The sequence below is a fragment of the Podarcis tiliguerta genome, assembly GCF_965153285.1.
Source record: "Podarcis tiliguerta genome assembly, chromosome: 6".
NCBI classification, from domain to species: Eukaryota; Metazoa; Chordata; class Lepidosauria; order Squamata; family Lacertidae; genus Podarcis; species Podarcis tiliguerta.
Window position 1 is genome coordinate 77,891,572 of NC_139539.1, and position 14,176 is coordinate 77,905,747.

The 14,176-nt window shown below is 39.6% G+C and overlaps 1 protein-coding gene across 4 annotated transcripts; it reads right to left on the reverse strand.

Annotated features, from left to right (window-relative positions):
• Window positions 1–1,619: 1,619 nt before the first annotated feature.
• On the reverse strand, window positions 1,620–14,134 carry HENMT1 (HEN methyltransferase 1). Of its 4 annotated transcripts, none has more exons than XM_083445224.1 (8): window positions 13,584–14,134; window positions 12,317–12,697; window positions 10,335–10,459; window positions 9,411–9,523; window positions 7,953–8,087; window positions 5,480–5,662; window positions 4,254–4,425; window positions 1,620–3,038 (listed from the first exon to the last, which is right to left on the reverse strand). In XM_083445224.1, exons 2-8 carry the CDS (start codon window positions 12,561–12,563, stop codon window positions 2,616–2,618), a joined length of 1,398 nt encoding a protein of 465 aa, XP_083301350.1. In that variant the 5' UTR covers window positions 12,564–12,697; window positions 13,584–14,134; the 3' UTR covers window positions 1,620–2,615. The 4 variants fall into 4 exon arrangements, with proteins under 4 accessions (XP_083301350.1, XP_083301352.1, XP_083301351.1 ...); XM_083445226.1 differs by having other exon boundaries at window positions 11,154–12,697; XM_083445225.1 differs by lacking the exon at window positions 12,317–12,697.
• Between the last annotated feature and the right edge of the window lie 42 nt (window positions 14,135–14,176).

Below are 14,176 nucleotides of genomic sequence, written 5' to 3' on the forward strand. Positions count from 1 at the left end.
AATTCCACTGATATAGACTGCTGTGATTTCTCAAAATGCTTTTTATGCTATTTTGATTTGTTAGGTACTTTTGTTCTAAAACATTACAAGTTGAGTGATTTATTTAGTCTGTAAAATCTAGAGAAATGACAGCTCCAAAGCATGAAAAACAAAATATTCCAGTATTAAATAACATTTAGACACTGATCATTCTTTGGGACAAAAAATATATATCTTATTTTGTTTCCATTACAACTATTAAAGCAGTTTACTTTAGGTATTCACTAAGTAAACTGCTGTAGTGGTTGTCATTGTAGTAAGACAATACAAAACTTTGACTGATGACAAAAAGTACTAAACATATAACTATGTTTTAGAGCATCATTCTGAGACCTTGCCACAGCTTTTTAGAGCCCCCCCCCCCATTCTGCCTTTTGTCATCCTCTATGAGTCCCACCTGCAGAAAAGTTCCTGTTCGTTATTTCTGTGAAAAGTTCACATTTCCTCTGCGGAGCAGCTACATTTCCATCAGCAATCTAGCTGGCATCCCACTCTTAATGGGCTTATTGTAAACATGTATTGGTAGTAAGGAATACTTGATTATCTTTCCAGGGAAGAGACTGCCTTCAATCCTAATACTGAAGAAGTGATTAAACTAAACTTTGCAAACAGGATTGTCTTGAACTAAGGTAAAGGTAAAGGTACCCCTGCCCGTACGGGCCAGTCTTGACAGACTCTAGGGTTGTGCGCCCATTTCACTCAAGAGGCCGGGGGCCAGCGCTGTCCGAAGACACTTCCGGGTCACGTGGCCAGCGTGACATCGCTGCTCTGGCGAGCCAGAGCCGCACACGGAACGCCGTTTACCTTCCCGCTAGTAAGCGGTCCCTATTTATCTACTTGCCCCCGAGGGTGCTTTCGAACTGCTAGGTTGGCAGGCGCTGGGACCGAGCAACAGGAGCGCACCCCGCCGCGGGGATTTGAACCGCCGACCTTTCGATCGGCAAGCCCTAGGCGCTGAGGCTTTTACCCACAGCGCCACCCGTGTCCCTGTCTTGAACTATTTAAGTCATTTAAGTGACTATTTTATGTAGTAAGCCCTAGCAGAAATTGTGCTGGGTTTTCTTCTCTATTCTCATCCCAAAAATGATTGCTCTGAAGTGACACTATAATAGCAAAGAACACCAGGGAAAATTAGTGGCTACGGTTGTACACTCTGCAAGGGCTTGGAATCGGGCCAGGCTGGGAAGTGATGCAGTGTTCTGGTTATAGTACAAGGAGAAAGCTGCTGCAGTGCAACTGTAATAGAGAGCATTACATTCTAAGAAGGTAGAAGTAGGAAAACAATAATCTATCCTAGCATTTTTAAATGTGACAAGTGAATTAGGGAAAAGGTCAAATAGCAACAAGGTACCAAACCATCTCTTCTCTTGCTCAATCACCTCTGTTGCCTCTGGTATAAAAACAACACTGCAGTCGTCCTCTGACTCTTTACCAAGGTGGTGGTGGTGGTAGGGATATTGGAAAAAGCTGCATCCCTTTTTGTTACATGAGGACAGGATGCCAAGCAAATGCTTTATGGAGAAGCATGCCACCTTGTGGTTGAAATTGTTGCAAGATTAGTGAGAAAGAATTGTCTAATATTTGTTTAGAAAGGCTGTTTACTGTTACACAGGAACAATATTTATGTACAACTACATCTGCTCATATGCCAATCTGTTTATCAACTATTGTAATTAAAGAAAAGCATACTTGAACAGGTAATACATGCAGGAAGCAAGGCATAACTTCAGTTACTTGAGGCTTTAATAAGGCTGTCCTATGACTGGTGTTTGCAGTACTGCTAGATGAATGAGTAGTCTGCCATCTTGCACATAACTCATAGGAGTAGAGGCCAGAATTTAAAAAGGAGGTCACACCCTTCTTGATCAAACCATTATAAGGTTGAGACTAAGGAAAAGAATTGCTGCTGCTCCTTTCTATAATCAAAACCTAGCAGTCCCCCAAGGTTATTCTGGTACTTTGGGGGTTAGAATCAGTTTGTGGATGAGTTGAGCAAATGTATTTTCCAACTTTGTTCAGCAAGTAGTATTCTACAGTCTTATTTGAAAGTCCTTATTGGGCCACATCTACAAACCCATTTCTATATAGAAGAGTGTGAATGGTTCTGAAGAAAACTATTTTAAAAGCACACACAGAGAGAGCATTACACCTAGCATTAACTTAAGCAACTAATTTAGTTCTCAACTAAACTTGTACTATAAAGATACTGATAACAGTGGTGTTGCATAATATAGTACACAAACTTCTGCAAAACCACCTTCCAATACAAAAATTGCATCTTAAACATTACTTTTTCTGTTCGCAGACAGAAAACTGTTTTCTGACTTCTGTTCTACTAACTACTGTTGTAAGCAGTTGGGTTGAGGAAGGTACATGTTTATTTCTCAATCAAAATAATTAGGTAGGAACATCTTATTCTAGCCCACCTCAACACAAAAAGATGGCACCTGATCCAAATATTTAGTAGCCAGTCCAATCTGCTGAGTTTTTAAAACCAGTAACTAGCAGAATTCTGCTCACTGGACTCCTCCAGTTTGCGAAGTAGTACCAAGAACAAGTATTTTTGAAAGCATTTGCTAATTCTCCATCTCTTCATTTTCATATTCAGCATCAATCAGCACTGCAGATCCATCATGGCTGAGTGTGACTTTGCCAGTTATGAGATTGCTTAGTGTTTCAACTGTTCCACAAAGTTTATTCACTTTAGGAAAAGAAAAAATGTTTGCAAGAGGTATGTAGACAGAGTTTCCATTAATAAATGGCTGCAAACTTTTATTGTTGGCTTCTGTTAAAGGCAGATGCTTGAAATACTTCAGACTATGGTGAGAGGGTTGGAATTTGGGTTCTGTTTCAGAGTCATAACAGGGTTTTTTATATTCAGTTTTTACGGAGTCCCAGAGTCTCCTTGCAATTATTTGTGCTGTCCAAATAACTTCATTGACCACTGCAGTCCGCAAATACTTTTCATCTTTAAGGCTTGGATATTCAGCTTTGAAAAGCTTTGATATGGAAAACAAAGATGTGGCTTATTTATTGTTAGCACATTCTAACTGTTCAAAGCATTTCACATACACAGCATTTTATGTTACAGAATATTAAACTAGGCATAGCTCTACTGGACCTTTTCTAACATGTTTACAATACACAAAATAAAGCTGAAAACTGCCTGTCCTTGCTTGTTTGACGAATGCAAATATAATTCTCCTGCTGATTTTTAAGATAGACCATAGCCTACAACTGTGTGGCTTTCTGACCATAAAACGGTTGTGCATGCTCCTCAGTTCAATTTTCAATAACATCTATCTGTATGTGTGCTTTTTTAAAAACAAAATACCTCAGAAGCCCTGTAGTATGTGGTGTGACTAAGCCTCCCTGCAAAATTAGATAGGGCTCTTGCTAGTTTGCCCAAATTCTATCACAATACAATTCCTTGCACGTCTGCTGAAAAGTAAGTTGCACTGAAGTTAATGGAACTTGCTCCTAAGTAAGTATAAATAGGCTTGCAACCTTAAAGTAACAAATCCTTAGTTTGAGTTATCTTTTCTTCCATAAGTTACCCACTTACTGGAAATAAAACAAAAACAATTTTACATTAATTTTGAGCAATATGGTTGATACTCCTACACTGCCTTATTCCCATCTTAAAAGTACAATCCAAGTTCTGAGTGGCCCACCGAACAAAGTGTTAGGCTTGGACCTGGGCTTAAATCTAGCTAATACTAGTGGGAATTATAGGTTTAAAAAAGGTAAAAAGGTGGGAATTACAGCATAGGGTCTAAAGGCTTAATTAAGTTATTAAAAACAAGTGTGCTTCTACAGTTCAATATCCAATAATGCTTACTAAACACTGAAACTGGGAAGAAAACATTCTAAGTAACATTTTCCTCCCTGGATAAATGATTTCATGTTTGATAATATTTTAGGGCTAATTAACAATTATTCTCATTCTTTTTGTCATTTTAAATGCCCAGTTGCCTCTCTATGCCATGTGTTCATCAATCATAACACATTTGTTTTGAAAGTCAGAATCAAAAGAACTTCTTTCCTAGTATGTATTGTGACACTGACTGCTGATCACTCACAAGGTTCATTGGATATCAATTCAGCACAAACTCAATACATAGACTTCTATTTCAGTTATCGTTTTATGTTTTACTATGTAACCACTTTATACTGAATTTATTCCTCCTTACAGAAGCAAAAGATCCACTTACAGTTTTATAAACTTGTTCCTTGCATTTCTCAAAATGTGTAGGTCCATCATTCTGGTATTTTCTCACAAACACACCTATTTGTGTACAAGTTCCAACATCTTTTTCAGGAGGTGGGGCTCCTAATCCAGTAAACTCCACTGTATAGTCATAGCGAGCTGCAACATCTTGGGCCCTAAATTTATGACAAAACACTAATTTGTGCAAGTAACTTTGAAAGACTAATGCTAAAGACCAATCTTGCTCATCAAACATGTGTATAGTGAGTACTGCCAAATCTCCCATCACGAGTACAAGCCATTCTTGCGAGAGAGGCAGTTCTTCCTTCCTATTAACAATGCCTGTGTGGATAAGTAGATGTAGAGAAATGGCAGCAGTGACAGGAGATTGTAGCTGTTAGGAACAAAGACACCTCCTCACCAGCTCAACAGACAAGGCTAGTGAGACAAAAACAACTCCTGTTCTGTCCAACCCTAAATTTGGAAACAACACGATTGTTGCCAACAAACTTTTATTCTGTCAATTAGAACTATACCCAGCCTTCACTGACTTCCAGGAGTCTGTCCTGTTCTTTAGACTATGAAATAGACAACAAAGAGCATAAAGCTTCACCCTCATTAGAATAGTAATGTGAGAGTTCTCAAACTGGACCATGAATATTCTTAATAATTCTTAAGCATTATTAAGATATGTGTTTGTGTGAAGGTTTAGTGGAGCTGGTATCCCACAGAAGGATGGGGGGAGAAGAGGAAATTTGGAGCTATGGTGGAGCAAATATTATGCAGGAATTTTGATACCATCCCTATATTAGAGGATATTCCTGCTTTGAGACCAATCCCACTTCACCTAAAAAATCTCCGTATCTTTACCTACTACAATGCCTCACAATGGTGCTCATGTCTTTAAAAAAAAAATGGAATCCCCACAACGAAGAAAATACATAGATCAGAAATTGTTGTCATTTCTTGTCTCAACTACATTCCACATATTGTGAGATTATTGGGATGGAAAAAGCTACGCCTAGACAACCAATGGTTGTCCTTCACTTTAATTACTGTTATTTCCAAAACAATTAACATATAAAGTAGGCATGGCAGTCACCGCAGTATATTCAAAATCATAAAAGCTTTCAAAGGGTATAGCAAGGTTTTATTTTATTCCCCCACAGCCTACACTAAAATATACACCGTTTTTGTTTTGGAAGCATAGAAAAGATGGAATGAACTTACCAGTTCTTAAATTGTGCACGATTCCATTCAAATTTATGATCTGGGTGTCTGAATAATGTTACAGTTGGAAGCAAACAATTAAATTCTGAGTTTGGTGTAGTTATTACGACCATGGCTGGAGACATAAAACCAAATACCACTTCTGGGAATTTGTCCAGCTCTTCTGCCTCCAGGTGTTCTATTCTGAAGATAGAAGGTTACAAGGATCTTCTTACCAAGTAGATCAACTGAGTACAGTACATACTTTAATGAAGTAGTAAAGCTGCACAGATGTAAAGATATCGCGGAGTGGACAGTGAGGTCCGGAGGGAGCACACTCTCCACCAGCAGGCAGCCACGTGTGACCCTGGGGTGCAGGGCAAACTCCCCCTCAGACAAGCCACGGCTGTCGGAACATCGTCCCCTATGTCTGACCTTTTGCGGTCTCAGCAGTCAGCTGTGTCCTGTCTGTAACCTTTGTCCCTGAGACCTTTTGTCTCCTTCGTCATACACTGTGCAAGGGGAAAATGACGCTGTGGAAAACAGGTGCCAAAATAACTTTGTACCACCCCATGATCTCGGGACGGAAGATGTGTAAAGGTCAAAGCCCAAAAATGTATTTGCCTGGCTTGCATATTTGTCTCAATAAAAGGAGGCTCCACAGGAATGGCAGCAGCTCGCTTCAGACCACCTGTGCGCAGCTCACATGATGATCAACTCCAGTCTTGGGCCTTCACTTCACACAACTATAAGAAAAAATACCTTCTCAAGATAACTTTGTTTTTCTATCTAAAAGTATGACACTACTTTATACTTGATCCAACTAGCCTAGTATTATATATTCCAGCTATGCAGTTCTCCATGGTCTCTAACCAAGACCTATCTCAGTCCTTACCTAGAAGTTCTACATCTTATTAAAAACTGACAAATCATCAGGTCTGGATGACAATCCATCCAAGAGATCTTAATCACCATCTATATTTTGTTGTTGTTTAGCCGTTTAGTCATGTCTGATTTTTCGTGACCCCGTGGACCAGAGTACGCCAGTCACCCATCTATACTTAAGGAATAAATGTAAAACCATTTTTAAAGGGATCCAGATGGGATCTAGGATTTTACAGGTCAGTTAGTATAACATTTGTTTTGGGAAAACTGATGGAAAGCATTATTAAAGGTAGAATTACAAAACATACAGAAGAATAAGTCTTTCTGAAGCAGAACCAGGCCTGTTTCATCAATCTAATTTAGAGTATAAACAAACATATAGAGGTGATACAACTGACACTGTACTTAAGACTTTCAAAGAGGTTTTGATAATATTTATGTTAAAGACAGGAAGTAGAATAGGAATAAACAGAAAGTTCTTCCAATGGAAGGATGTGGAGTACCAAAGAATCCGTATTGGGGCCTGTGCTTTCTAACTTGTTCATAAATTATCTGTAGCTAGTAGTAAGCAGTGAGGTGATTATATCAATTGTACCAAAAGGAGTTCAAAAAGGACCTCCCCAAACGATAGCAGTAAATTTAAGCAAGTGTATGTAAATGGATGCCCATTGGGGCAACCCCCCCCCCTCATTTCACATATATGTTAATCTGGCAGTTAAGTCTGAACTGCCAATGATTGTACAAGAACTAGACCTTTGGGTCACTGTGAATAGCTGGAAGATATCGACCTAGCATGCAGTACATATGAAAAAGGTGGGTTTTATGTTAAGAATCATTACAAAAGGGATTGAAAATAATACTACCAATATCAATCCCACTGCCAATATAATACTGTTGGACAAAATCTATGGCACACCCACACTTGGAATACTGTGTACAGTTCCGCTTGCCTCTCCTCAAAAAGGATATTGTAGAGTCAGGAAAAGATTCATAAGCCCTAGTTCACACTGTCAGGATTACTGGTGTTTCTCAGGTACAGAAATCTTTTCCAGTTTATAAAGGTAAACAGAAGTTTTTCTAGTATATTCTTTGTATGTGCAGAAACTGAAGCTGGAACATGCTAGAAAGAATTATAGTTGCTCAGCACTTTTCATTTCTGCTAAGAAGCAAGGTGGATACTGTTTTGACTACATCTCCCTTCAAGGTAACTGGGAACATGTATCAGCTACCCAGTGAGCAGTTACACTTTACTTTTGATTCTCTTTCTGCCTGGATTCTTACTTCCTCACTCCCTGTGTATTCTTGTATAGTGTTAGATTTTATATGCTGAACTGAAAACCCTCAGTCTTCCATGAATGTTTCTATGCCCTTTGTTCCAAAGTATTGCTACACCACACAACAGTCTCAACCATCCCAATTGTATTAATTTGTACTGTCCTAAGTTTAAGAAGTTAAAAGATGGCACACTCCTTTATTTTTGAGAAGTTGCTTGGACCCAGGGAAGAGGAATGTGTGTTATATATGGTAGAAAATGTATTTAAATCGACATGCTTTTAAAACCAAAACCTGAAAAACAGTGCCAAATAAAATATTTCAGTAGAATACTCACACTTCAATGCATGTTATCATATCAAAGCCCAGCATACAAGGGTCTTTGTGAGCAACTGAACCCTGATAGAGGATAACTGTCAGACGTCTTTCACTTGGCTGGAGATAGTCACCAGGAAGGGGAGATAGTGTATGCCTACAAGCAAACAAGTTGTACAATATAGAAGACCTCAGGTGACATTTACTTTTAACCATACTAATCCCCCCCCCACCTCATCTAACTACTGGTGCACCAGGAAGTTCCAACTGACTCTAGCTGAAATGCAAGGCAAGTCAGTACAATATAATACTGGATTTGCTGGAGCTCTACAGTCTGCACAGGAAACGCATTTTAATGCCCTTACTTGACAGCATAAGAAACAACTGTGCACAATTAGAAGTAATTATCAGTGCAAGTTTGATGTTTCAATTTTATTCTTTTTCATCATTTAATATAGTAAAAATGTCTATGCATTTTACATTAAAAAAATTAAACAATAACATTAACAAATTATTTAAAAACTAGATAAAAATGGGAAGACAGCAAAACACAACTGAAGATAAACTCTAGAAGATATTTTTCTTGGGTATAATTCCCACAAACTGAGTATCTTACTTTCAACAAAAATAGTACAATTTTTGTGTGTGACTGTCCCAACAAAGTTTAAGGCTTTTTAAAAAGGAAAGTAACTTAAGAAATTGAAAATGGAGAAGAGTGCAGTTTGCTGACGCCGAGCAAAGCTTATCAGGAGCTAACTACTCTTTCAGATGTATTAGAGAACTGCTAATAATAATACTGGAGAGGTCCAACCAGAAACATACGTTGTTCCAAATGTAAAATACTATGGCATAGATATGACACATAATAATATTCATCCTCAGATTAGTTTTCAGTATTTTTTCTCAGTTGACATTGCTTTTCTTTCCACTGCTAGATTGAGGGGATTTAGGTATATTCTGTGTACTTTACCTAGTCTGGTACTAACAACGAAACCACAATATTAAATATTCATTTATTAACTATTAATATTAATCAAATGAAATATTTTCAAACCTAAAAAGTGCTAACGGCTCTGAAAAATACTAATTATGAACCCATGTGAAGAAGAGCAAACCATGGTGATCACACTGTTCCCTAACCCTGGGGAAACAGTGTGATTGTCACTGCTTGCACTGTAACACATGCTTTCTTAATTAGGCTGATCGCTGTTGGAAGAGATAAAGCTAACTGCACAGTGCTCCACGAGACTCAACCATCACCTGATTATCAGAGCCAGTGAATCCCAGTGCACTGCCAGGCCAAATGGGAAGGCCTGTTAGGCCCAGTGTGGCCCATGAGCTAGAGATTCCTCACCACTGCTGTAGCCAACCCCCAATCTCATGTTAGGAACTGAATGGCTGATTTTGAGATATAGATAGATTTCCAAGCCACAAAAAACAGCTTTTGCAAAAGAAATTAAAGGATATTTTTTCTCCTTACATGTTCTCCTTCATCACATCTTCACTAATATCTAGCCCAACAAGCACTTCGATGCAGCTGCAGAATTTCAGCATCCAGAGCAGCCTGCATTCAGCACATCCCAAATCTGCCACCTGTCAATTAGAATTAAATACATTAATAGCCCATAACTAAAACTGATACAACTTTAAAGTCATTAGTAGCTTAGGAATCGAAACCTCTCCTTAATTCTGCATTTGTTTGCACTTAGGGTGACATACAGAGGATTAGTCATACTCAAACAGAAAACTTAGTTGGGTATCACCCTTAGTTTGCCAAAGGGCAGGGAAGATGTGAGATCTGACTCCACTGGGGGGAAAAACCAAGGACCCAGTTAATGAAGGATAAACTCTGTGGTTAGCATTAAGGCAAAGTAATCTGTTAACTCCAAACTAGGCAACCATGACTTAAAAGTCTGTTAACCAACCTTAAGCCATGTTTCCTGATCTGGACTTAACAGTGAAATTTGGCTTAACAGAAGCTGTTTGTACCAAGCATACAACAGAAGGAAAGGAGATTGTGAAAAATTCTATCTGGGCAACAAAGAAGCACTTTTCCTCCCCTCCTGTCCTGGTTGGTACAAGAACAGGTTCTGTGACTACAGTGTTAGCTATACAGCTCCAATCTACAAGCCCTCATGCTCCTAGTCAGGGTTTGGAATTGGTCTCCAAGTGGCTGAGAAACTTTAATACAGCAAATTTGAGACAAGAGACAAGTAATACAAAGCACCCCTTATGATCACCCCCACCCCCATTTGAGTTTTCCTTTTTTGTACTATTTCTGCATGGAAGTGCCTGTCTAGCTCAATTATGTTTAAGTCTGTCACATCACAGCAAGACTAAGGCCAATAATTCTGAAGCAATTAGCCATACTATAAAGAGATATTGCTAAGAAACCTATACAAACCTTTTTAGGTTTATGTTCACTCACTAACTGTTTAACAAACAGGTAGCGTTGTTTGTATAGTGGTGGCATAAATTTAATTGTCCTTGTCAGTTCATCCTTTTGCATTTTTGCATCCATAGCCAAGGCTAAAAACAAAAGATAGGAATGTTTTAGAAATACTATCTAACAATTATTTTGCAGCTTGGAAATTCCTGAGCTTTCTTGGCTCCTGTTTTCCTTTCAGTCTGAAATCTAACACAAAATTTGTCACCATTTTGACAGGTAGCATTTCGGTATCCCATGTGTTTATTTCCTTCACATCTTTTCTCCACAAAATTGGTTGGCAAAACTTGATACAAACATCAAGATTAGTTTCTAGCTTTTGATATAAAATATGTTATTAATGCATACATTAAAGCCTTTTGATTATTGGTTATTGTTAATAATGCAAAAGAGGTTACTACCAGTGCTTCTTTTTCAAGAAAAATAGGTGCCGGAACTCACCATGAAGTTGTTACAGTAAGCCACTGGGTGACTCGGGGCAGCTCTGAACGGATGCTGGTTTTGCAATACCCACAGAGGGTTCACCACCCACAGATGTGCTAAAAAACTACAGCAAGCTATCTCTCTAGCTGGTTTGGGGGTCACCCTTGGTTCTGGTGCAGGTCAAATAAATGGCCCCCCAAGTTCTCTTAAGATTCAGACAGATGGCTAGAGCAACTCAGAAGGGCCCTTACACAAACACGCATGCATTCATGCAATGCTAGAGGTCTGGCTGGAAACCCTAAATCCCACCACCGCTACACGTGGTGTAGAAAAGGAAATACAAATTGGCCCCACCTGTAGCTTGACCAATCACAGCTAGGAGCTTGGTGGAGTTATAGATCTTTTAAAAAGTAGACTTGCACACACTGGTCAGCTTCCATTTTGACTTGAAATGTTCGTTTTGGGCTTCTCAGAAGTACATAAAGGCATTAAGTAGGCAGGGGCTGGAGCCAGCCCGCAATGGCACCCCCCCCCCAAGAGGTGCCAGAACTGTGCTCCGGAGCACCCCAGCTGAAAAAAAGCACTGGTTACTACCATCATTTCCCATTGCATAATTGTTTAACACTTGGAAAGGCCTATTGCTCTTTCTTAAGCACATGCACTTGGAAGTAAGCCATACTGTAATCTATATGCATTGCCTCTGAGTAAATATGTTTTAAGATTAAGGTATAAATGTTAATTTGTTCTTTATTAATAGCCATAATTTTAAATAAATCCAGCATGCAGCACATAATACATTTTAGAACTGTTCAGGCATTGCACCTGCTGTGAACAGACGGTTGGCAAGTCTAATTAGTATGAACTACAAAATTATTTAAAAAATGTTTTGACGTTACTGGCAACGCTGCTTTTTCAATGATTTTATGAGGTTGTCTCATTAAAATGTTCCAGAAGCTTCTCGACAAAATACTAAATAAGGGGAAATATATTTTTCTTCTTCCTGTGCTGGGGCTGTCTCTGACTGGCAAATGTCTAGCTTTCAAGACAACTGAAATAATTGTGCAAAACACTGTCTCTAAACACACTGTGAGATAGAAGAAATGTTAAGTGAGCAGGCTCACATTACACACTGTACCCAGCCCCGAAATTGGGCACTATTTCTCCTGTCAGTCTGCTCCATAACACCCACAAGTTCAATAGATAGGATTCTGCTTTGAATGCTTCATTATTTGCACAGCACTATTCCTTGTTGTTTTTTTAAAAAAACTTGTTTCTATTCTGTTTCTTTAAAATTTACAGTGCAATCAGGAGGCATTCTGCAGCAGCTATTTAGCTATAAGAAAGATCCTTCTGGCACTATACTAAAGGCTAATGAATTTAAGCTCAAATCTATGCACACATACTTGGGAGTAAGCCCCACCAAACTCAACAGAACTTGCTTCCAATTAGATAGGATTGTGCTATAATTCTGAAGCCTAGGTTTCTCTGGACTACAGTTCACTTCAACAGATACATACATGAAATCAAGATCAGAGGAAGCATACTTCTGAATCCAAGATGGAGAAGGGGCCATAGCTCAGTGGCAGAGCATGTGATTTGTATGCAAGTCCCCGGTTTAATCCCCCAAATCTCTAGACATTCTGTGTGGGGAGGGCCAATGTTTTTATTTGTCACTACATTATGTATGTTTGCTTTTTTATATTGTAAACTGCCCTGTGATGAAGGGTGGAAGAGAAATTTAATAAGATAAATAAATAAATCCATGTAGACAATACTGTACTGAACAAGATGGATCAATTGTCTGTCTCGGTATAAGGCAGCTTTCTATGTTCCTATGGTTGGAACAAGCAGCAGGGGAAAGCCATCACCTTCATGTCCTACATCCAATGAAGCAGCTTCTATTTCACAAAAGCATATGCCATTCACACAGCATTAGAAAAAAGAATGAACCTTGAAGCGCCTTAATAAAGGTCCCTAGATTTAGGCTGCAATCTTATACACACACTTATTTGGGAGCAAGTAAACTCAACGTGGGTATCCCTGCGACGGGGTGAGCTCCTGTTGCTCGGTCCCTGCTCCTGCCAACCAAGCAGTTCGAAAGCACATCAAAGTGCAAGTAGATAAATAGGTATCGCTCCGGCAGAAAGGTAAATGACGTTTCCGTGCGCTGCTTTGGTTCGCCAGAAACGGCGTGGTCATGCTGGCCACATGACCCGTAAGCTGTATGCCGGCTCCCTCGGCCAATAAAGCGAGATGAGCGCCACAACCCGAGTTGTCCGCGACTGGACCTTTACCTTTAAACTCAATGAGACCTATTTTTGAGTCAATATGCCTAGGGTTGTATCACAGATCTACTGCCCAATTTCGCTGCTATTAAATAAACGTAAGCCTAGCACACCACCTAAATTTTATATTCTATATTTTAATAATATTATTATTAATAATAATAAACCTGCCTAGATTCTCTTTGTTCTCGTTTTCCACCTACCAAGGAACCTGTGCATTTCACTTATTAGTGAAGAGACTTGGAACAAATGGATTTTACATTTTCAATTTGTAAGTACCAATTATATTTTCAAATATGGGGCTACTGAATGCACCTTCTTCACAGAAGCTTTAAGCGCATTCTGAAACCTGCACAGCACCTAACAGAGTCTCCTTTGAATGACTGCTACCTCCACCCACATCCAGAATTAAAACGACCTAGGATGGAGGGCAGTAACAAATGTAACAAATAATAATAACAACAATAACAATCAACTAGGCTCCCCCGGTCCTGTTTACCTTCCAATCCAGCCTGAAGAGTCCTAGCGATCTAAAAAACAAAACCAAAAAACCTTGCACAGTATTTTGCAAAGTTTTACTTAACCTAATAAACGGCTTACTGCAAACTGAGTGGATTTTCTCTTATTATTACAAACCCACACGACCACCTCTTGGTTTTTACAAGGCTATTTGTTACAGACTACCAACACTTGACATTTTAGGTAAAGGGACAAGGGGCGCCTCTCCTTTCGAAAACTCGAAGGCCGCAGCCTGCTTTTCGTCTCCTGATAATTTCTACTTTAAAGAAAAGCAACGTGTGTGTCTTGTGGGAAGAAGCGGTGTTTTCACTCCTCTCCCTTCCCAAAGGGCATTTTCCGAGCAGCGAAACGTGCAGGCTCGTGCAGAGGCCTTTCACCGTTCACCCCAGCTGGCCCGGGCGCATATCGAAACGGTGCGGCCCACTCTGAGGAGAAGCACTTAAGTCCCGCTCTTCGTACTCTCGGAGCCGTTTCTGAGGCGCCACTGCTGCCGCCGCCCTAACGTAAGCGCAGCCTCAGCCCAACCGCCCCCTTCCGCCTGCGCCCGCCGCTCTGATTGGCCGCCCGAGCCCG

What these genes read in the sequence shown, in the direction of transcription:
- HENMT1 (XM_083445224.1), bottom strand. Translation starts at nt 12,563, where the DNA reads ATGGATTTATTTATTTATCTTATTAAATTTCTCTTCCACCCTTCATCA. An exon ending in ATGATAACATGCATTGAAGT is followed by an intron (nt 5,663 to 7,952) that starts GTGAGTATTCTA and finishes TTCTATCTTCAG; the next exon opens with AATAGAACACCTGGAGGCAG. An exon ending in AGGAACAAGTTTATAAAACT is followed by an intron (nt 3,039 to 4,253) that starts GTAAGTGGATCT and finishes TCCATATCAAAG; the next exon opens with CTTTTCAAAGCTGAATATCC.